The sequence below is a fragment of the Trifolium pratense genome, linkage group LG6, assembly GCF_020283565.1.
Source record: "Trifolium pratense cultivar HEN17-A07 linkage group LG6, ARS_RC_1.1, whole genome shotgun sequence".
Classification (NCBI taxonomy): Eukaryota; Viridiplantae; Streptophyta; class Magnoliopsida; order Fabales; family Fabaceae; genus Trifolium; species Trifolium pratense.
The window spans coordinates 22,411,672-22,436,884 of NC_060064.1; the positions used below are offsets into that span (position 1 = coordinate 22,411,672).

General features: G+C 37.4%; 1 protein-coding gene and 1 non-coding gene across 2 annotated transcripts; one reads left to right on the plus strand and one right to left on the minus strand.

The window, feature by feature from the left end:
• Positions 1–10,668: 10,668 nt before the first annotated feature.
• TRNAK-CUU lies at positions 10,669–10,741 on the plus strand. Its single transcript has one exon. It is a non-coding gene; the product is annotated as a tRNA-Lys (tRNA).
• A 579-nt stretch (positions 10,742–11,320) lies between these two features.
• Positions 11,321–19,057, minus strand: LOC123892802 (transducin beta-like protein 2). Its single transcript, XM_045942672.1, has 10 exons — positions 18,744–19,057; positions 17,715–17,820; positions 16,688–16,748; positions 16,303–16,595; positions 15,769–15,908; positions 13,797–13,871; positions 12,933–13,023; positions 12,373–12,576; positions 12,223–12,267; positions 11,321–11,736 (listed from the first exon to the last, which is right to left on the minus strand). Exons 1-10 carry the CDS (start codon positions 18,945–18,947, stop codon positions 11,663–11,665), a joined length of 1,293 nt encoding a protein of 430 aa, XP_045798628.1. The 5' UTR covers positions 18,948–19,057; the 3' UTR covers positions 11,321–11,662.
• Positions 19,058–25,213: the final 6,156 nt, after the last annotated feature.

Consider the following 25,213-nt stretch of genomic DNA (forward strand, 5'->3'; position numbering starts at 1 on the left):
GACCAGCAACGCTGAAGAAGCTGCACCAGAACGATCCGGGCACAAGCCAGTTGCCCTCGCCATCTCCAGACCTGAAGACTTCTTTGTCCCTGACTACTTGGACAACACCTATGTTGCTCCCACACTGAACAAATGGGACGCACTTGCCCAAGCTATGGTTATCTCTGGTGGAGGTTTTGACAAACAGACTGTAGGATCCATCAAGAGAAAATTTGAAGAATTGATAGATGGCTCCTCCAACCTGAGCGCAACTCTAGATAAACCGAAAGGGCAGTCAAAGCCTTTAGCCTTCTATATGGAAGAGCTGCCCGGTGGAACTGCAAACTCCCAAATACCCCTGCTCATCAGAGTGGACATGGCCAATATGGACGTCCGCAGGGTACTGGTCGACCAAGGAAGCTCCTGTGATATCATGTATTCCCAACTTTTCAAGACTCTGCAACTAGATGAAACCTACCTCACTCCTTATTTTGGATCTGATCTCTCCGGATTTAATGGAGCAACAACTAAGCCATGGGGCTATGTAGACCTGCTAGTCACCGTTGGCTCTGAAGAAACTGCAAAAACCATCAAAGTGAAATTCCTGGTAGTAGACTGCCCTTCTCTCTACCAGTGCATCCTGGGCCGGACAGCTATTGCTGACTTAATGGCTGTCCCTTCAACCGCCCACCTCAAGATGAAGTACTATACTCATAAAGGCCAAGTTGCGACACTGCATGGAGACATTGAAGCTGCAAGGAGAGTCTTCAATGCATCCTCCAAAGGAAATGAATATATCGGGCAGCTCCCCGAGTCCAAGAAGTCCAAGGCAACAACTTCCCTGCCCTTGCCAGAAATCAGCTCCATTGACCTCGACAGCCGCTTTTCCAAACAGGAAAACAAAGATGAGAAGAAGCTCCGCAAGGAGAAGAAGGAAGACGACGAGGCAAGCCAAGAGCACCGTCGTCCAGTTCCAGACGGCGAGTTCGAGCTGATGCCCTTCGGAGAAGACCCGAACAGGGCAGTGAAGATTGGGACTGGGCTCCCCGAGCTTGCTAGGAAGCAACTTGAAGCCTGCTTGAAGGAAAATGCTGATCTGTTCGCCTGGCACGCTTCTGAGATGCCCGGCTTGGACCCCAACATAGCATGTCACCAGCTGACTATTGATCCCACTGCACTTCCCATTGTACAACGTAGGCGTAGGCAGTCTCCTGAGAAATCGGAGGCTGCAGAAAAATGTGTAAAAGACCTCCTAGAGGCAAATTTTATTTCGGAGGCCAGGTATACAACTTGGCTGTCCAACGTTGTACTCGTCAAAAAATCTAATGGAAAGTGGAGGATGTGTTGCGACTATACCGATCTTAACAGGGCTTGCCCTAAAGACTCTTATCCCTTACCTTGCATTGATAGACTTGTTGATAATTCTTCTGGCTTTAAATTATTGTCTTTTATGGATGCTTATTCAGGTTATAACCAAATTCCAATGGCAGTAGCAGATAGAGAAAAAACAGCTTTCATGACCGAGTCGGGCAACTATTACTACAACGTAATGCCCTTCGGTCTCAAAAATGCAGGAGCTACATACCAGCGAATGATGAACAAAGTCTTCCGAGGACAAATAGGAGACATGCTCGAGGTATACATGGACGACATGATCGTAAAATCCCCCGAGGAACTCGACCATGTCGTGCACCTTCGAAAGGTGTTCGAGCAGGCCAGGAAATACAACATGAGATTCAACCCAGAGAAGTGCACCTTCGGGGTCCGAGCAGGTAAATTCCTGGGATTTTACCTAACCGAGCGAGGAATTGAAGCCAACCCTGACAAGTGCAGAGCTTTTGCCGAGCTCCCCACTCCGAGCGATAAGAAGTCCATACAAACTCTTAATGGAATGCTAACATCGCTTTCCAGATTTGTATCCAAATCAGCACAACATGCACTCCCCTTTTTCAAACTACTAAAGAAAGAAGCAGTCTTCGAATGGACAGATGAATGCGAGCAAGCTCTCCAACATCTGAAAAAGGCCTTATCAGAGCCACCTGTCCTCTCACGACCAAGTGACGAGGAGGTATTATACCTGTACCTTTCCGTCGCCTCAGAGGCTGTAAGTGCAGCTCTCATTCGTGAGACAAACGAAGGGCAGAAACCAGTATACTTTACGAGTAAAGCCTTGCAGGGTCCTGAACTAAGATACCAACAAATTGAAAAAATAGCCCTTGCACTAGTTTATGCTGCGAGGAGACTAAGACATTATTTCTTGGCCCATACAATTGTGGTCCGAACAGACCAACCAATCAAGTCTTTGCTTGGCCGACCAGATATGGCGGGCAGGATGCTCAAATGGTCCCTCGAACTCTCAGAATTCGACATTCGTTACGAGAGCAGAAAAGCTCTAAAAGCCCAAGTCCTAGCTGACTTCGTCGCAGAGATGACGAGCTCCTCCCCTACAGTGGACGGAGCAGATAAATGGACAATCTTTGTAGACGGAGCATCAAGCGCTACAGGAGCAGGTGCAGGCATCATTCTTGAAAATGAGAATGGCTTACTAATCGAGGTCTCCCTAGCACTATCCTTCCCAACTTCAAACAACCAAGCAGAGTATGAAGCATTCCTCGCTGGACTACGTTTGGCCGAGGACTTGCAAGCCAAGGAGATAAAAATATACACAGATTCGCAACTGGTCGCCTCACAGGTGCTAGGAGAGTATCAGACCAAGAATGATAACCTCTCTGAATACCTAGTGCTAGTAAAGGAAAAAATCACCAAGTTCAACTCTGTTGAAATATTACATGTTCCCCGCGAGCATAACAAAAGGGCAGATATCCTGTCCAAGCTGGCAAGCACAAAAAGAAAGGGCGGAAACAAATCTGTCATCCAAGAAATACTCCCTCGTCCAAGCATAGAAAAACCAAGCAAGGTTGTGGACATAAACGTCATTGGCGACAAAGACTGCTGGATGACTCCAGTATACAACTTCCTCGAGCACGGAACTCTCCCTGACGACCAGAAACAAGCAGCTATAGTCAGACGAAGAGCCTGCTCCTATGTCATCCTTGATGGAAAATTATACAGGAGAGGATTTTCCATTCCTCTCCTAAAATGTGTGGACGAGGACACAGCAGATTACATCCTGCGCGAAGTCCATGAGGGCATTAACGCCCAACACCTGGGAGGAAGGTCACTTGCCAGGAAAGCTCTACGAGCAGGGTACTATTGGCCTACTATGCAACAGGACGCCAAAGACCACGTAAAAAAATGTGACAAATGCCAAAGGCATGGGGATATGCACTTAGCTCCCCCTCGAGAACTAAAATCTTTGTCTTCCCCCTGGCCCTTCGCCTGGTGGGGCATGGACTTACTTGGTCCTTTTACCAAAGGACTTTACCAAAATCGCTACCTAATAGTAGCAGTGGACTACTTCACGAAGTGGGTGGAAGCTGAACCCCTCTCCGACATCACATCACTCAGAGTCCTGCGCTTCTTCAAAAGAAATGTGCTAGCTAGATTCGGAATACCACAGGTGGTAGTCACAGACAACGGAACACAGTTTACAGACAAAGATTTTCAAGCATTCCTTGTTGCCCTGGGCACCAAGCAGCACTTCACATCGGTCGAGCACCCCCAAACCAACGGGCAAGCTGAAGCAGCCAACAGAGTGATCCTGAGAGGGTTACGAAGAAGACTTGACCAAAACAAAAAGAAATGGGTCGAAGAGCTTGACAATGTACTCTGGGCCTATCGAATAACCCCACACTCCACAACTGGAGAAACCCCCTTCCGAATGGTATATGGAACGGAGGCAGTTATCCCCGTAGAGATTGAGGAACCATCTCGTCGGACTGAGCAGCCTCTTGACGAGGAGCAAAATGACGAAGCACTTCGAGAGGAGCTTGACCTCGTCGAAGAAATTCGAACAGGAGCTTCTTTAAAGGAGGCCACCCTGAAGCAGAAAATAGCTGCCCGTCATGACACCAAAGTCATCAAAAGAGAGTTTGAGGTGGGCAGCCTCGTCCTAAGACGCAATGCAGACTCCCAGGATGGCAAACTTGCACCCAATTGGGAAGGACCATACCGCGTCATTGACAAAACAGAAAATGGTGCATACTATCTCGAGGACCTTCGAGGAAAGAAACTTCCGCGACCTTGGAATGCCCAGAAATTGAAACAATATTACAGCTAAGTTATTGCCACACTAAAAGGCTGCTCGCACTTCAGAACACAACGAATCGAGCACCTTAAACAACGGAGGGCACCATGGCACACGTGCTCATCTAAAACCATAGCAGGGGAACTAATTCACCATAAGGGAAATGGAACTCCTGCTAGACGAGGATAACTCTCGAAACGAGCCCATCGTCCCCGTGCCACGACCTAGCACCCAGCTCGCGATGGGAGGTTCAGGTTGCGAAGAAGGGTACACTAGCGTGCTTGTATTCGCGTAACTTAGAAACAACTCTAAGTGCTTATACAGTTCCCTAAACTGTTTAAGTCAAAACAGAGGAGACTACCCTCATTAAAACATGCTCAGTATCAAGCAGGGGAAACCTCCCCGGCAAAAATAACAACGAGCGCAGCATTCATACATGCAAAAATATAACAGGCATAAAAACAAACAGGCAAAACTTAGCACACCAACTTGCTCGAATGAGCATACCAGCATGCTCAGACGAGCACCTCAATAACGGGGAGAGAAAACTCCCCGCCACGAAGTTTAAATAGCAAATTTCGTTAAGTTTAAAATGGGGACAATCTCCCCGGCTCAGATTTTGGGCAAGAAATTAGCATAAAATTTTGCTAAGTTAAAAATAGGGACCAGACCTCCCCGGTTGAAATTTTAAACAACAAAGTTTCATCAAAAATTTTCTAAGTTATTATTAGACGAGGAGGCTCCCCGGCTGAAATTTTAAATAACAAAGTTTCATCAAAAATTTTCTAAGTTATTATTAGACGAGGAGGCTCCCCGGCTGAAATTTTAAACAACAAAGTTTCATCAAAAATTTTTCTAAGTTAGAAAATGTAAACATACATGCGAGCAGGAATAGACGAGCAGGTATAAACAAGCAGAGATAAATAAAACAGGCACCTGCCCGGAATTGTCATAAAAATCAAAAAGGGACAAAAGCCCATTTGTTCCAAAATTACAAACCATGGCTCAAAGGCCCCAAAAAATTCAAAAAGATAAAATAAATTACAATAAAAAGGATGGGAACATCTACTCCTCGCATCTATCTTCCTGCTCGTCTTCGTGACCCTCCTCGAACACCCCTTCAGCATCTTCCTCCTCTTCATCAGAGTCGGCCAGGCCAGCCGGGACAACAATCTGGCCATCCTTGACCTGCCCGTTGACATGCATTCCCCGGGTCACCAACTCCACCTCAGGATTAAGGCACTTGATTTGCTGCACGGCATTCTCAAAGGCGTACTCAGTGCCCTCCACAAAATCATGGGACAGTTGGGCAATCACCTTGACCAAGTCTGCCCGGGTGGTCAACCCCTCAGCAGCCTTGTGCTCGTCCTCGCCCGGCGCCATAGCAGCAGTAAGCCTTTCAATTTCAGCCCGAGCAGCATCCAAATCCTCTCCCCTTTTACGGTGCTCGTCCAGCTGGTCACCCCAATGTTTTTGCTTCTCCTTTAGGTCTTCCACAGCAATTTTGAGCTGGTTGATCCGACCTTTGGACCGCTCGTGCCTGGCCTGGGCAGTGTTCAGCTGCTCGACTAAGGACTCCCGCTCGTCACCAAGGACAAGGGAGCTCGAGACCATCCGCACCATAGCAGCCATGTCACGAGCATGCTGCTGCCTACGGGCCTCCGGTTCCTGGTCAAGAATAGCAGCCCTTTCAGTTTCAAAGACCTCCGGAGGATACTTCTCAAAAAATTTGTCCACGGTAAAGCACCGAGGAACTGGAAACTTGCTGCATCCTCCCATGCCCGCATCTTCAACCGGGGAATCTTCTTCTCTTGTCCTCTTCGCCGGAGGAGGCCGGGGAGCTGAGGTAGGGGTGCCCGAACCAACACCCGAGGTCCCAATAACCTGCACGGAAGGGGTCCCCGGCCTCACTTCCTGGGAAGCCCTGGCAACAATCTTCTTTTTTCCTCGGCCAGACCTGCTCGCCTTCTCATCCTGCTTGGCCTTCAACATGCGCTCGGCAATGGTTTCCATTTCGTCTGCAAATAAAAGACGAGCACGTTAGTAAAAGACGAGGAATGCACACAACAATAACATAAATTTTTCTAAGTTAAAAGGAAAGGAAACAATACCCAGGCACAGTTTAACCTCCCCGGCATTTTTGCACTTAAGGAGGGTCCTAGTATTAATAAAACGGGGAGAGGCCTTAGGCTCCCCGTGTTCATCTCTTATGGTAACTCCCTTACGAGTCGTCCAGACCCCGGGAGTAAAACCGGCCACAAAGGTCTTCAGACTTTCAAAGGCAGCCATGTCCTCGGGAGACAAATCTGCGTCCCCGGTTGTATATTCCTTAGGCTCCTTCAGGAAATGGGTGTACGACCAGCTTAACGGGAACTTAGGGACTGCCCGAACTATAACTTGCCCGCTGGCATCCTTGCGAGCAACACCTTGCTCGTCCCTATCTTCCTCCAGCTCCAGTAAACTCTCCCGGGCAGATGGAGACTCTGGACGGACAACAAAGTACCTCTCCTTGAAATCCTTAACGGAATCCACAAACATTTTGAATAATTTAACATCCTCGTGATGCTTTAATGAAACCCAATTCTGACGAGGTGCTCGCCCAACCTCCCTCGTCGGCTTACGTTGAATTTTGAAGATTCTAAAGAAAAGGGGAAGAGTGGGAAGAACGCCTTTATACGTACAGAGGTGCTCGAACCCCATAATAAAAGACCACGAGTTTGGATGCAGCTGCGACGGAGCCACCTGCAAGGCTTTAAGCACGCTGGCCGCAAAGGGGCTGAACGGCAACCTGAGCCCCATCTCCTTAAATACAAATTCGTACATAGCGAAATCATGCCCGTCAAAAGACGAGCACACCCGTTCACCCTCCCCGGGTATACGGGTCGACCAATTTTGAAGCCCGTCTGCTCTCTGCTGCTCGACGGTCATATATAATCTTGGATCCTGGAAACTAAGCGCCGAGGCTATTCCCCGGGGTTCTGGAGCAACCCAATCCAGCGCAGGATCGGTTATGCAGTCGACCAATGTATACTTCTCCGCACCCTGGCTTTCCACAACCTCCTCGGACTCTGACATTTTACAACCTGAAATGCAGCAAAAACAAAGTGAATTCGATGATCAAATCCACCCTTTCACCGCAATTCAAGTGAAAGGGCGCAGGATAGGACGAGGACGCTGTCCCCGACCAAAGCCCTTTTCAAATGGCAATCAAAATCGTTTCCGAGGAGGATAAGGCAAATAAAGACGGGGAGATAAGCTCCCCGGCATGAAATTTAAACAGCAAATTTCGTGAAATTTTCTCTAAGATAAAGACGGGGAGGTAAGCTCCTCGGCATGAAATTTTGACAACAAATTTCATGTAAAAATTTCTAAGTTAAAAACGGGGAGGTAAGCTCCCCGGCATGAAGTTTAAACAGCAAATTTCATGCAAAATTTTCTAAGTTAAAAAACGGGGAGATAAGCTCCCCGTCACCTAAACAAACTATCCAAAGTTTCAAACGGGGAGATAGGCTCCCCGGCTCTTAATAAACTATCCAAAGTTTGAAACGGGGAGATAGGCTCCCCGTCACTAGTCGTCTAATCTAAAGTTTCAAAAGGGAGGAAAGCTCCCCGGCACTAAATCCATATGGTGCCCGGCATGTTCATCCTAATGTTCATAAATTCATACATTCTTCATGTAAAAAACGCCCAAAACTGGGCAGAAATGACAAAAGATAGATCTAAGCAAGAAAATTTGGAAGAATTACCTTGAATATGAGGGAAATCTGAAGAGCGATGTGACTAGGATGTTTAAACTTCAGAGAAATCCACAAGTGAAGAGAGAGAGTGAAAAGTAAAAATGAAGTTCACTCTCCTCTATTATATAGATCAAGTCAGGAAAGTGAAGAGACGCTTTGATCCAATGGTCCTTACACTCCCTCGTAAAAATCAAAGCAGTAAATGCACCCTTTCACGTCCCCAATGAAAGAGGATGCTCGAATTTTACTCGAGCAAGTCTTCAAGCAAAAAGCTGCTCTTCGCAGAAAACCTCCTCGTTGCTAACTTCTTCGTCATAGCAACGAGCAACAATTCCTTTATCTCCTCGTCATAAATACGAGCAACAAATCCCTCTCGTAGTTATCTCCTCGCAGTAAATACGAGCAGAATACTGAAACTACTTCGAGCAAAACATTGCAGATACTTGCTGCGAGCAAGGCCTAGACGAGCAACTTCCTCGTCCACTTTCGTTCAAGAGAGGTTGCAAGGAGATTTCCTTCTGCACTTGGGCACACATCTAAAGTCATCACTCCTATGCCTAGGAGCAACGACTTGGGGGGCTCCTGTTCTGGACTAGACTAATGCTAGTCCACCTAGACCCTCACAAAGTCCACATGGCTTGCCCAATCACCTCCATGTCAGCATGGCACAACCTCTCCACCAAGATAGGGTAAAATTACTACTCTACCCACTATCTAAGGGTGATATCTTGGCAGTCCCTCCTAATGGGCCTTGGCTAGTCCAGCCCACTAAGAGGACCTTTGGCCCAGAGCTGGGGGCTATAAATACTCTCCCTCTTGGGAGAGCAAGGTAGACACTATTCATTATTGCAATTACTCTCTCTCTCTAACTTCTCTCTAGTATCTCTTTTGCTCTCTACCCTTACTGACTTAGGCATCGGAGCACCTGCAGGTACAACCCCCCCCTCCGTGGATCATCTGCTCGGATTACTGCCTACCACCTGCTCAACGGACTTCCAGCTGGCCTTCTACCTGTTCTGATCAACAGTTAAGATCAGGGTCATTTTGTTTTCTCTATGTTACCGAAATATATAGTATATGGTTGTTTAGTTGAATATATAGTTTGGTTTGTTTGCTAATAATTGGCACTTTACCTCTTCAAAAATAAATAATTGGTACTTGTTACTATTTTTATACAAAGAAACACCAACGCCGTATGTCATGGGTGGAGGACTGGAGGCTATGTTTACGGGAGAAGCATTACCGGTTGTAATTTTATTTATCAAGTTTGTGAAACTCAAATGTCTTTTGTTAATTTTCAAGGAATAAGCTTGTAATTTAAATCTTCTCAATGAAGGATTCGTGTGTTCTATATTTCATTAATTGGTTTAAAAATGTTATGTATACTTTTGTTTTTCTTTTCAAGTAGCGTAGTGGCTAAAAAATTCACCTTAAAGGTGAATAAATGGAGTGTCCGGAGTTTGAACTCCGACTCCTGCACATATAGTGCGATCTCTCTGCCAACTGAGTTAAGCTCACGGGAATATGTTATGTATGTATACTTCTATAACTTGAGTAATGATTGTTTGCGGTCGGTAAAATTAGCACATGACATTTAAGACATGTATTAGGAGAATGAATTCTCTCCATTTATTTTTCCTCGTGTTTCTCAATTTATTCGATTTCTACCTTTCAATTCACTTTTTTCTTCTTTTTCTTTTCTCTCTCCACTCAAATCAATGGCTAAAAAAAAAAATCCTACAGTAATGAGAGAATACTCTCTCATGTATTAGTATAGCTAGTGTGATGAAATTATATATCTCATGCTCCTTGAAACTAAATTTAATTTGCACTATATACTAGTACGTTTTAGTTTTTTTTAAAAAAATAAAATTTGATATCCGGTCTTAGGACCACGCTTTAGTTTTCTTAAATTCAAACTTTATTTAATGTAAAATGACTATAATTATAGATTTAGGTAGTACGGTAGTTTACGGTGGTTTAGATTAAGTTTGAAATTTGAACTATCAAGAATACTATATATAGGATATGGATTGAGTGCAGTCAATGTCTCTGGCTGCATATATCGGAGAGATCACATCCATCTGATTATACTTGGACGGTTCAGATTTTAAAGTACTATATACAACGTTTTGGTTTTCTGAAATTCAAACTTTGTTTAATGTAAAATGACTATAATTATAAATTTAGGTAGTACTGTAGTTTACAATAGTTTAGATTAAGTTTGAATTCTGATCATAGTGTCCGATCGAACAATTTTAATATTTTTTATCAGTTGAGCTAGAAGTTGTGGACAAGCCTCCTCATTTTATCTACATAAAAAAATACTTTTACATTATAATATTTATTGGTCAAATAAAAAAATTATTGATCAATTATTTTCCCCTTTTTATTTTGATTTTTTTACTAAAAAAATAATTGTTTGTTCAAATTGATAGAATACATAGAGTACATCAGATACATATACAAATTTAACATACAAATTGATTAATCTGCGAACAAACTCACAACATACAAATTAATAGCATAAAAGACCACTTATTTAGAATTACAAAAAATATGACAATTACCGTAAAAAAAATGAAAATTAAAATGACGAGAATACTTAAGCCACCAGATTTGCATTGTTGATGACTTAATCATTTGTTGAATTAGTAGTTTACTAAAGTTGATTTGTCTATATGAATAAAATGCACACCACAACAAAACGGAACATCAAACAAACACCGCATAAACGAAGATAGAAAGCAACAAAGTCGTACTGCTATGACCAATAACTACTTAATAGTCACAATTTAACAACAAGCCCGTCTAGCTCAGTTGGTAGAGCGCAAGGCTCTTAACCTTGTGGTCGTGGGTTCGAGCCCCACGGTGGGCGAATTTTTTGTTTTTTACATTTTTTTCAACTTCACTTTTCTTTAGTTTTGGTTAAGCACGCGTCACGGTTGTTGGGTACCATTTGAAGTGTAGAATTCGATCAATTTATATCCTCCCTCCATCAACTTATTGAAAATAAGGTTACTTCCTTATCTTTTCTACGTTTATTTTTAGAGTATCATTCACATAAATAAATAAATACAAATATTTTGACATAATTTTTTCAAAATCAATTTTATTAGATGTAAAATGAAATAACTAATTTGTACAAAAAAAGAAATAACTAATAGCATGTGGTGTCTTAGAACATAAACTCTTTGAAAACAAGGTAGTGCCCTACCTTTTCTAGATTTATTTTTATTGTATCATTCACAAAAATAAATCCAAATATTTTGACACCATTTTTTAAAATCAATTTTGTTAGATGTAAAATGAAATAACTTAAGGCTTGTGGTGCAATTGTTTTCTTTGCAATTCTTGTCAACTGAAATAAGTATTTGGAATTCAAACCAAGATTTCCAGTTATTCCCTAATTGAAAGGAATAATGCCCTCACCACGTTGCAGTAAATATGAAAAAGCTTTTCAAATTAAGTACACTCTATAAAGCAACATGTCTAATATTTCCTCTTCAAGAGTTACTAATGCACTATTCTTGCATTACCTCATCATTTAATTCCGGCTAATTAGAAGTTAAGCACAATCAAAACCAACAACACCATCTATGTCTGTACAACATATTAGTGGCAAAAATTCGATAAGATCAATCTCAAAACATCAACATAAGGACGTTGTCTTGTATTCAGCTCATCCTAGTTTCTCATTCATCTTTTTCCATTATACTGTTCAACTTTTGTCAAACCAAAGCTGAGAACTTTTGAAGCAACACCCATTAGCATATCTTAGATGTCCGCACAAACTAGTTCATGATGGAGCTGCCCACAACTTCACTTTCTTGTCAACACTGGCTGTTGCTAAAACAAAGACTTTTTCATTTCCTGCAAAATTCAACGGTGCTTAAGATGCAAAAATTACATGTTGATTTGTACGAGATACATTCTATAGGTATAATTACGAAAGAAATACAAATACATTCATTGTAAGGTTATCGACAAAATTTTGTATTATCTTCCAACCCGGCTTAGCATAGACAAACTACATGAAACAGATTTGGCACAAACTTTATGTTTATGTAACTACATGAAACAAATGGAAAATGCTTGTTTTTACGAATAATAATTTAACAATTTAACGAAACAGAAGAATGTGTTTTAATTGGTTATTTATTACAACCACTTCCCTCCTTGTTTTCCTACAAATGCCAACTTAAAAGACTTGTTGACTTTCTAAAAAGAGAACACCTAACCAATCTTCTCTTTCGTCTGCTATACTATTTGTAATAAATACAATTTTGTTAACAAAAATAGTTGGGAGATAAATTACATGAAAAATGAAAAGGAGTAGAGAAGGATTAGAAGCTTTACCATTTGGAATAGTTTTAGGACTCCATGCAATGCCTGTGATGTCACCTGCAAATGAAGAAAATAATCAATGAGTAGAAGATCGTAAATGGAAAATTGTTTAATTTTTATAATTGCAATTGTAGGAATTATAAAAGATTTTATTTGGCATACCATCATGGGCTTTTTCAGCTGTATCCAAAACTTTTCCAGTCTCAGCACTTAACCACTGCAATGTGGAACCATGGGTTGCAGCCAAAATTTTCCCATCAGGTGAAATACTGAGGCGGTCATAGTGTAGAGCAGTATCGGTAGAATCACGAAGAGGAATTGGGAACACTTTCAGTGTCTTTGGATCCTCATCCATATGATAGCGAACTTCAGGATACAAGGACAAATACAGTGAGAGGAAATGATATAATTAACAACCTAGATATAATTAAGAATCCTAATCCTTGCCTCAACCCCGTGAGGAAGAGGACACTATTAATCAATCAAATAACAAAAGTTTCTTGAGCTAAGGCCAGCGAAAATAAGCAATGTGGAAAAAGTACATTTTCAGCTATAAAATCTCATGGAAGTACTACTTTGAATTCTTCATTAGCAACATTTTATATTTCTTGTCAACGTTTAAACTAATTTACAATGCAGGTTACTTGGCGGGCATGGGATTTTGACAGAAAAATAAAACCAATTTGACAAGTGAAAAATAATCATCTTCAAATTTTGCTTACCATTGATATTCCATATTCTTAAGGAACCATCCTTGGATGCTGTGATTATTTGCTCAGAGTTTGGAGCAAAGCATAACCAAGTCACTGCACTCTGAACAAAGAGCAGCAATAAAATCATTGATCATATCAAAACATAGATTACAATGAAAACCTCATGAAGAAAGGGGTACATTCGTAAACAAATTTATTTCATTTTCCTGAGCACGTTAAACAATGTCACTGGGTGCTATTTCTTCTTTCTGCCCCAGGGAAATATAGCATTTAGTCATACTACTGAATACATTTGATTTTGAACTTGAAGAAATATAAAAATTTAGAGTAAGATAAAAGCAATCCAAACATTATAGCAATTATATCGCTTCCATTGAAGAGGACTCCAGCATAAAGAGAAAAAAATCTAAAATGCGATTAAATTTTCATAAACGTGAGTATAGTCTCGCTTGTATTCTACTTCACTTTTAATTTACTCTTTCAACGCATACACCCATAACCAAGTCGTGTTGGGATCAAGCTCTATCTAGGTAGGTCTTTGCAATTTAATGAATTTATACAAAGCCTTATGTTCTACTTGATTTCACTTTAAGAAGAAAACGATGTCATAGTATCCCACCCCAGTTTTTTAAAGGATAAGATGCTCTTATTTCCTAAAACAAATGCTAGCTATCATAAAATCATTTCACATGGAAATCAACATATATATCTCACATTCGTCAAAAAATAATATATATACCTGTCACATAATTGAATATAATGGATTTGACAGAAAATAATTTATTTTTTTACTTGCAAGATATATTCATCATGTCAAAATCAGGCTTATTTAGAATTCTAAATCACCCAAAAATAGTAGTACTAATATCAAACCTTATGCCCCTTAAGCTGCATAACACTTATAACTTCCTTGACAGATCCATCCTTTGCATACACAATCTCCCAGATCTGCAAGACATTGTAAACAAGCAATACTGAAGAACAAATAATTAACAAAAATAACAGTGAATGACTTTTTGGTGGCATAAATAGGTTGCAACCCAATTATCGGACTCATTAGTGCTACAACCTTTTGCATTACTTCAAAACATTATAAAAATTGGTGGCAGAAACAACTTTTTCAGTGCCTATAATATACACTTCTTCCAGTTTCAGTCACTACAAAAAATCCTTGCCGGTTTGAGTCACTATTATTCTTTTTGTCCTTGCCGTTTCATGAATTTTGTTAAACGATGTGGTGACTGACATAAATACATGAACAAAATAATAAGTGAATTTATTCCGTTGGCCTTCTATCTCAACCACTTTTGTCCAGGGCCACCTCATCCCTATCTCTAACCTTCTTTCCCTCCCTTGTCCCCTTTACCCCAACACATCCTTTTCCCTTTTCATCTTCCCAGGTATTGTGCAAATATAATCTTTGTCGTTTGGACTATTCCGAGGACCCTCCTGTTCAGAGCATTCCAGCTAAAGATGTTCATGGCGACACGTGAAATATCAAGAACATTTATAGGGGCATGCCAAGTTCAAGTTGAGCCTAAGAGTGAATACGATGGGAAGGGGAAAAGTGAGGCCAGCAGCAGTTATTGACTCTGTAACTCTTGATGCCAATAAGCAATCTTTTGAGATTGTAAGCAATTACAAAGTTCTTGTGTTAAGGCCTCATTAATTGAAGCAGCAGTGCAGAATAGATGATGTTCTAGAATACGGTTCCAGATTACCTTGAAACTCAGAACTCGATGGTCCCCACTATGGGCCTCCCATGACTGCATGAGTATCACACTGAAAGTGACAGGTGGCATGGGATGATAGGAAGAGAATATTCTAGAAGGAGAGGGAGAATTATAGGAAGAAGTGTGGGAACCAAAAATGGTATCTGAAAATTAGCAATTGGTTTGAGTGGTTTTGGGCTGAGTAGGGAAATGGGTTCTCTCTCATAATTTATCTTTTACCATTTAGTTATTGTTCATTGTCTTCTGTTAAGGAGCAAATCTTCATTTCCATTGTTCTTTCAGTAGTATTAATACATCCAACATACTCTGTTTCGTCAGAGTAATCATTCATATATTGGGTCCTATCAAAACTCCTTGTAGATGAGTTGGATTAATCAAGGAAAGCTTCAACCTAAAATCCTGCACTTGGGATGAAAAGAGAGGCCTTGGAAGCATGCAAAATGTACAGAACGTAACAATTCATGGCATAAAAGGGAGGAGGGAGGCGGGAGAAAGGGGAAGCATTTGAGGGACTGAGGGAGAGGGAGTAAGGTTGGGGATGAAGCGACATGGATAAGTTGACATGCCACTGGGTTAAATAATATTTTTCAATCAAAATTATTGTAATTCCCCCCGCTCTCTCTCTGGGAAATTTCCTTCATATTCCCAGCTTTCCAATTATTTCTCTGCTTGAAAAATGAAAACCGGCATCTTGAGTTTCAATTCATTTTTCTCACTGGACACAGGTTGAAAATTGCATGGGCCCAAATTGCATATTAATCATTCAAAAATTAAGCAATAGAGAAACACAAACTAAAATTAGATGGGGAGGAAGGAGGTGATTGGATATTCAAAAGCATGAACAGAATATATAGGAGTCGGTTAACATCTTTTCAATGTTGCTTTTTTGCTTCTTTTTATTCAATTAAATTGTAATAAATAAATGCAATACAAAATTTTCAAGGCTAGCGCCAAATGGATTAAAACCTAATGGGCACATTCTAAATGCTGAGTTGACAACAAGGACCAAGTCTGGATTCCAACCTGAGCTAGTCAAAGATTGGAGATGCACATGCAACTAAATTAAATAACATATCCAAATAAATTAAATAGAATAATACAATAAAATTTACCTTAACGTCTGCAGTAAACGCAGCAGCTGCAATGAAACGCCCATTGGGAGATATAGTAGCCATGTTATTTTTAAGTTGATTTGTATCCACATGCCCCAAACTCTTCCCAGTTTTTCCATGCCAAAGAATGATGTCAGTCCCTGAATTTGAAATGTGACAGAAATTTTAGAAAATCATTATTGAGCATTATGTTGCGGTATAGCAATAGTGATAATAATTTCATAAGCAATTCTCAATGGAAGTAAAAAACAGATTACGTATTTTAGAGAGCAGCACAAACGTCATACAGTAACCAAAATATAGTTAATAATTTTATGTTTCTTATTCAGAAGTTCCTTTTCTATTCAAAACACTTTGTGGACTTTTACCAATACACGCCATTCTTTCTCCTCTAGCTACTTCTAAGTAAAATCCAAATTCCCTTCAAAATTACTAAATTCTTTCTGGTGAGAAAAAACTAATATATAGATCACAAAAAAAAAAAAAAAAACTGTTTCTCTTATGCTTGAATGAGGGACGATAACATCAAGATACCTTCTGAACACGAGGCAATTAATGCACTTCCATCAGCACTACCATAAGTAGCAGATGTTCCAAACATAGTAATTATTGCTTTTTTATCATGAACTTTGTGATGTTCCCACTTAATCTCCGGAAGAGGAAGTTTTGCTTGTGGCTTATCTTCAGAAGCTTTAGGTTTCTCTTCACCATACATGTATAATGAACAATCAGAGAGACTGTGCGATGACACAACAATGGAGGACGCATCTTCAGAAAATGCAACTGCAGTCGGATGACCTCCAGCAGGCAAATTAATTCTCAGGAACCTGCAAAATAGTTGAGAAAACAAAATTTAAGCAAATAAATTATGATTGACATTAAGTTGATATGTATCTAGAGGCTGTTGAAATTCACATACTTGAAACTTTTACTAGAAGCATCCTCCAACTTGAATACTCTCACCACTCCATCAGCACACGCTGTTTGCACAGATTATATAACATAAGATTGTAAGAGAAAAAGTTTCATAAATAATGTCCAAATGCTCATACAAGTTAATGCTAAAAACAAGAAAATTTGAACTAGGAGTCCTATATCATACTCAATGAAGTCTAAACAGACGTTAGGAAGCAAGATTACAGACGAAAATTACATATCAACAAATGTAATTATTTCGTCACAATAAGACCTAAAAATAAATTTTGGGTGATATCCTATGATTGCAGCTGGTTTCATTTGGCTGGCCTTGAGTGATTTTCCCAGTTGCAACAACTTCAAACAGTATTTAATCCTCACTTAAACATGTTTAACCTTATGGAACAAAACTAATTCTGTGGCTTCCGAACCCATGATGTTTTAAGTATATTTTCTTATAGGCAGAGGCGTTGGTTAACTATGCTGCGTCATAAGCAATGTTAGCAAATTCATCAAATCCCCTCCGAACTGCACTCTTGGATTGGATGCATGTTCCAGTTCAAGGTGAATCTGCTTTATGAACTGAGGGGAGTGCTTATGCTGCTAAACTCAAAAATAGAACATGTCTACTTTGCAATGAAATTTATCAAAGTGGGCGAGGGAGATACTCTTTATTCTATGCAATACAAATAAAGAAACCATTGGCAAGGGGGACCAGGAGAGAGAGAGAGACACAGTTTGGTAATACTGTAAGAGGGGGAACTAAGGGGGAGCAGTTTGTGTTAGCAAATAATTCTTGCATGAACACGTGTAAATTGGCTATGAAGTACTGGCACTGACATTGGCCACAACTCTAACACTGAAACTAAAATAAACTTAGCAAGGGCCACATGTGACCATTTTCGCAACGGTTGATGAAATATTTATGGTGGTAACTATAAACATATATATCTTCGGTTGATGAAATCACAATGGTAGTATCTATAAACAAAACTGCAAATGTCTTTTTATGAACAAATATGTTTAAATACCTGTTGCCAAATTTCGTCCATCAGGAGAGAAGCACAGTCCTGTAACTGCATCACCATGGCCTTTCAAGGTATTCAAATCCAATGGATGATGCCGCTTGCTTTGATCCTTATGTTCCAAAAACAAAAAGGTTGAGCCAAACAATAAAATAAGTCACAGAACGTGAAGACCCACAGCACAATGAAAACTAAAAAGTGAAGACCCACAGCAACAATTTAAGATCCTTAAGCTTCACCAACACCCATGTATTGACAAAATCAAGAATTTTTCATCAATCATCAGAAACTATGTTAAACTTCCACAAAACAATATCTAGTAAACACTTGAAGAAGCACTGAAACAACACCGATGCAAACTTGAGATTACGAGCATGTTTCAATTCACTTTTGGAGAGCCACAAGTGATTCTTAAAACTTAAAATTAATTTGAGTATGTTTGGAAGTTTTAAATTATAACTGATTTTGCCTCTAGAATTGATTTTAACTTGATGCTAGGATTTGTAGCTTTTATCTCGAAACGTGACTTTTACACTAAAATTTATTGTTCAACTCACTTTCACTTAAACATATCCTAAATCAATTTCCTTTAAACACCTCATCCCCAAAGTAACCATATAACCAAAACCCTAAAAGGAAAAGCAAGTGTCCGAACCAGAAACACACAATCTTCACAAACACCTCATCAATAATAATACTTCTAGTACTTTACCTTTCCCTTAGACACCCTAAAAAGGAAAATTAAGCTTCTTTCACTTCAATAAAACACCCATTTTCATAATCTAAACCAATTCACTCCTCAACCAATGAATAATATCTCAATTCCCATAACACTACCACATATAAAATCAACCATGCATGCATGAGTTATCAATTAAAACTAATCATTCACATTAACATATAAATCAAAAAAAAATCAAACTAAACTCTTATCAAATCGCATAAACACACTTAACAAACTACAAAACAAATTAACAAGAAAAGCAATTGAATCGGTTACAAAAAGCTAAGAATCTGAAATGAAATGAAAATAACCTTATCAGAGGAATGGTGTTTAGGGTTAGGTTTCTTATTAGGAAGGGGTTTTGAAGAGGGAGTAATTGGATTGGGATTTGGATTTAGATTTGCGATGGATCGGACTTCGGATTGGCGTTTACGGTAATAGGAGTTGAAGAAGATGAGAGCAATGATGGCACCAAGAAGAAGAGAAAACGCAAGAATGGGTAAGTATTCATCCATTTTTGTGATCGAAGATTTGATTAAGGTTTTTGGGTGAAAATGGAAATGGCGGGGTTTTATACGACCAAGATGGGAAAGAAGCAGGGTTTCGTTGTACACGTGGAAATATTACTATAGTATCCAATTCTTCACTCTCCTCTTGTTTTCTTTTTCTCTACCATCTTCATTTTAATTAATTTTTTTACAAAAACAATATTTATGTTATAAACTAATGTAAATAGAAGCAATAGTATATATGGAGAGGAGAGAAAAGAGAGAAAGAATAGTGTATGATATTCATCACTAGGATTAGGGTTACAATATAGTGATACATAGTATCTATATATAGGTAAACATAATGGGCCAGGACATCCACTAATAATATTCATAACACTCCCCCTTGAATGTCCTTCGAGGATATGCCTCATTAAAACCTTTACTAGAAAAAACCCGGTGGGAAAAAAATTCTAGTGAAGGAAAAAGAGTACAACATCCTTTGTGTTTGAACTGAACTGCCTCGTTAAAAACCTTACCAGGAAAACCCAATGGGATAAAACCATGGTTAAGGGAAAAAGAGTGCAGAACACAATTATATCTCCCCCTCATGAAGACAATTATATCTGAGACGAATAAGAGCAATTAATCTTCAATATAGTTGATCAGAAGCTTTACTTGATGATGACTTTGTAGAAAGATTTGATTCTTCTTTAATATAATCTTCTCTGAATTAGCTGTTGATGCAGTATTATCTTCTTCAAATTTCTTGTATGTGTAAAATCACAAACTTCAACAAAATCACACTCTGAACTTTCTGAATGTAGTGTTAAAACTTCCACATAATCGGATGATATTGTTGTATCTCTAAGATACAAATTATATACTTGACTTTGTTCCAATATCTTTGAGTTTATTGATACTATCACATACATAATTAACAAAATGCAATAGTGTTCTCAATTGAACTAAAATATGGTCCTTCAAGACCAATTCAAGTAAGTGATCATTTTCTTGAGACATGAAATGATCTTTGTTCACATCAAGTGACAATAAATTATATTTGTTAATATCAAATATATTTCATTTCAAATTTTTCTTTAATCAATAGATTTCAAGAACTCTTCAGGAGTTTATGTCATCATATAACAAATTCATTTCCAAAGTGACTTATTCATTTCATTAAGTCATCTCTTCGATAGTTTGAAATGTATGTCTCGTGGAAATTAAATCCTTCATGGAGTTTTATATAATCCACGCTAACAAGTGACATAAATATAGCGTAACACATTTTTCAAATAAATTGAATCTTCCATGTGTTAACAAACTTAATCAAGTAAGAGAATGATTTTGATTTCACTTCAGGTGAATATTTCTCTTCACAATCAATGGCAAACTTTTACCAATATACTTGAATAAAAAAATCAAGCTTTTAATGTTTGTATTTCAACATTTTCTATTCACACGAAAATTAATTTGTATCTATCATGTTTTACATATTCAGGTGTATGGACTGCTGGTACAAAAATCTTCACTTTGCAAAGTGACTTTAATTACGTAGCAATTGCGTTTTCATTTAGACAATCATTGTCTATAATTCTCAATAGAATTTAGTTCATGATCCTCATTAACTCTTTTCACATATAGCGCTATATTATATATAAAAATATCATCAACGTTGACTTCTTTTCGGTTCCATCATATTCCATTCATGACATAATTTTCATTCATGACATAATTCGTCAAGATCTCTTTATTATCATAAATTTCAGGTACCTGAGAAGTTCTTCTGGAACTTAAAACTCAATTATGTCAAATACTCTTTTGAGAGTTTCATATCCTCGCTTGGGTCATCTTTCTTTTTAGCTCCTTTTCTTATTTGAGGATTTTCATTGGAACCGACTGATCTACCACGCTTCGGGGTGGTTAAAATTCATTTGCAATATAAGACTGTCCATCAGGGACATCCATTTTGATCGGAGCATTAGCAGCTAATAGTTGATTTCAAAAATTTTGCAAATGATTTATCTTTTGAACATTTGATTTAAACTACGAGGATCAATGTGAGATAATAACATTAATTTATTTCAAGTGATTCATTTGAACATCTTGTTCATATTTTTCAGCTGCTTATTCTTCCCCCTAATATTGGGAAAATTAATTCATCACTTGAGAAACAGCCTTCTGGGCTATAAATAATTCTCCAATTTATGGCTCAAGAATTTATAATAGATGGAGATTCATATCAAATACATTTTTCCAATATTCTTTAAGATTTCATATTAGTGCATTATATTGGAGCAATTGGAACATACATACCAACACATCCAAAAATGCTTATATGAAAAATATTAGGTTATAGGCCTAAACTCATTTGTAAATTTAGGGGAACTTGCATATAATAATTTGTTGGCTTGATGTGAATCAATATCTCAACATACACGTTTAAGTGTTTTCAACATATAAAATAGAAGTTATGATCTCATAAGTATCATTCATGTGATTATTTTAGACGTCTAAATAATGGATCTTCAGGTCCATTTTTCTTGTATGCTCATATTCTATACGATATCAATTTCAATTGACAAACGATACTTATCAAATATTATCTAAGAATTTAGAAAATGAGATCTTAGCAAAAAAATATTTGAAAAAAACAATCTCAGAAACTTCTGGTTGTGAGTTAACAACAAACATGCATGTGACCAATTTAGTTGATATCTAAATGGTCTAATTTCTCAAATTATCAAATTCTTTTGGGAACTAGCAACACATAAAAATTATTAGAATGAAGGAACTTCAGGCCCTTCAATAATTTTTTTTTTCGCATCATAATAAATCCGGGATGACCCAACCGGTATTGCCAACAATAAATTTAATATGATTTGTAAACTTCTGGTTTACAATAATTTGTGCTTCGATTGCACTAATATATTTATAAGTGTAGTATAAACTTCTGGTTTATAATTTTCTCATTACACTTATTTCCTTCAAAATATATGTCATAGCTAGAGATATTCAACATCTCTTCATTTGTTTCAAAATAGGTGTCATATAAGTATAATTTCGCACCTTCATGTAACAATATATACTATACCCAAATGCACATAATTGACCTATTTTATATTTTCATGGAATAGTAATAATAATAAAAATAATATTATAATATCAGTTGTTTTTACATCCTTCAGGGATGTATCACTATTGAATTCTTCAGGAATTCATGGAGAATAAAATTTTGATTTTAAAGATCTTCAAAAACTATATAAGAGATCTAATTGTATAATTCTTCATAGATGTAATTGAATTCTTCTGGAATTCATAAAAATTGATATTTTTCTAAGTTCTTCAGGAACTAAGTTTGTCGAATTCTTCGAGAATTCATAGATTAGATTTCTAAGTTCTTCATGAACTAATTATTCAATTCTTCGGGAATTGAAGGATTAAATTTATAAGTTTTCAGGAGTTGTATATTATAATAACAATATCTTTTGCAATTCTTCGGGAATGCATGAATATATTCTTCTTTATAAAAACACATATCAATAGAATTTGGGATTTTAGTAAAAACTTTATAAACATGAACAGCCTCGTTGAAAATCAGTGTTAATTGAATTATAGGGTATTTCAATAATAACAATCGTTAAAAAAACCTATAATTGAATTCAACCCTATAATCACAATCGGTTCATGTTTTTAATCATATAGGTTTGTAATAAAACATGCTGGTTCATATGAATCTGGAAATTAACTTACAATCCCAAAATTCAAAATAAGGATTCATGTGAATAAATATAGGAAACATGTCGTGAACACGGTTTGGCATAATCAAATTAATTGTTTCAACATAATTTTCATTCAATAAAATTAGGGTTTTAAATCACATTGATTAAGAATTACATACCTTTAATAACATTGAATTAGAATACAAAGTAATAATAATAATAAAATATTAACAAAATCAATTAGTCTTTATTTTGGATCAATCCCAGAAGTAATAGGTAGTATCACAATTACAAAAATTTGGCTAATAGAAATCACAAAAGAAATTAAAGGATATGATATTTCAATTGATATTTGAAAATTTGTCAAATCAACTAGTTTTATTTTTAAAACAAATCATTTAATTTCAAATGAATCAATCATAATACTTCCTTAATCGATAATGTAATAAATTGAAAACAATAAAAGAAAGAAATAAAAGGCATTCAATTGTTTTCAATGAGATTGATCGACCAAATTAACATATGAATGACATTTTTTTTTTGACGGTACATATGAATGACATATGAATGTATTAGTATTGTACTAAATTATTGAATTCTTCTAGAATTCGCATGGAATAATCTTGAGTTCTTCATGAACTACTCTTTTGAATTCTTCAGGAATTCATAGAGAATAATATGAGTTCTTCAGGAACTATGTAATAAATCACTATCAATTTACAATCCTTCAAGGATGTAGGAATATTGAATTCATCTAGAATTTATTGAAGAGAAAAAGAAGTTGTTTTATTAGTTCTTCAGGAACTACATAACACATAAAAGTATTTTGATGTGCAATCCATTAGGGATGCATGGTGATAAATTGTGATATTTCGTAAGTTCTTCAGGAACAAAATTAATTTTTCTAAGTTCTTCGGGAACTAAGATTATGAATTCTTCGGGAATTCATGTATTAAATGTCTAAGTTCTTCGGGAACTAAGAATAAGTTCTTTAGGAACCAAGATTATGAATTCTTCGGGAATTCATGTATTAACTTTCTAGGTTCTTCAGGAACCAAGATTATGAATTCTTAAACATGTTTATGTTCTTTTGGATGATCGAAGTGTCGATGTTTCACCATACAGGTGTCGGTCACGAAGCATAATGATGCTTCACCAGACTATTGTCGTCACGAAACTCAAACAATATCAAACATCCAAAATATATATTATAAATAAATAAATAAATAATTGATCAACATTTTATGTAATATTAATGATCAGAGTGTTATGCTTCACCATACAAATGTCGGATATCACGAAGCGTAAACAACATTGAATCAATTTATTTATTTAATTTTAATTATTATTATTTGATCTTTATAAGTATACAAGGTTCAAACGATTCATAATCATATAATAATCAAAAATAAAAACTACTTGTGATTTCATTCAAATAGAATAAGAATTGCGTACCTCAGTTGGTTAGATCGTGCTGATAACGTGTTATAAACTAATGTAAATAGAAGCAATAGTATATATGGAGAGGAGAGAAAAGAGAGAAAGAATAGTGTATTTTTTTTTGGTAAGAGAAAGAATAGTGTATGATATTCATCACTAGGATTAGGGTTACAATATAGTGATACATAGTATCTATATATAGGTAAACATAATGGGCCAATTACATGGGCCAGGACATCCACTAATAATATTCATAACAATTTAGTTGAGGGGTCTGTTTGATAAAAATAAGCTATAAGCTAGCTGATAGCTGAAAAGCTAGCTTATTGAAATTAAAGTGTTTGGTAAAATTAGCTTTTAAAGTGATTATTAAATATAAAATTACATAATTGATAGTGGGTAGTTTATTTTTTAGAGTAGGTAGTTATTAAATTAAAGGGTAAAAATGAAATAAAGTGTAAAAAGCTATAAGCTATAAGCTCAAATGCTACTTGAAATAGCATCTGGAAAAAAGCTATAAGCTAGTACAAAAAGTTTGTTACCAAACACCTCTAATTTTTTGAAACAAGCTTATAAGCTCATATAATAAGCTATAAGCTAGCTTATTTGTGTTACCAAACACACCCTAAGTTGTCACCATTCAAACTGAAATGGTTTGTTCTAGTCACCAGCATCATAAGCAGAGCCAGTAATTTCTTCGGTAGATATGACAAAAAACAATCGTCTTAAAATTGTTGTTTTCGAGATTAATATTGTTAAAAGTAATTTTCAGCCATTAAAGATATTATTGGATTGAGTCGCGGGTCGTTACGCTTTCTTTAAAACGTTTCGTGACACTGCCCAAAATTGTGCAAGGCAGACGATCAACCACGAAGTCCCCAGGATAAAACAGCTCAGTTCTACTAATACCAATAACTACTGCACTATAGATATCGTCGGGGCAAGAATTACACCCTCAAATATGGTACTTAAACCATTGTGTTGTGGTTATAAGTCCATTATAATACGGTGCTATGACCGTTCTAATATGGTACTGAGATCATTCTTATATGATGTTTGGATCATTCTTAAATCAAAGGGATAATAATGCTCTGATCATTCTTAATTTGAAGGAACTAATGATACGTA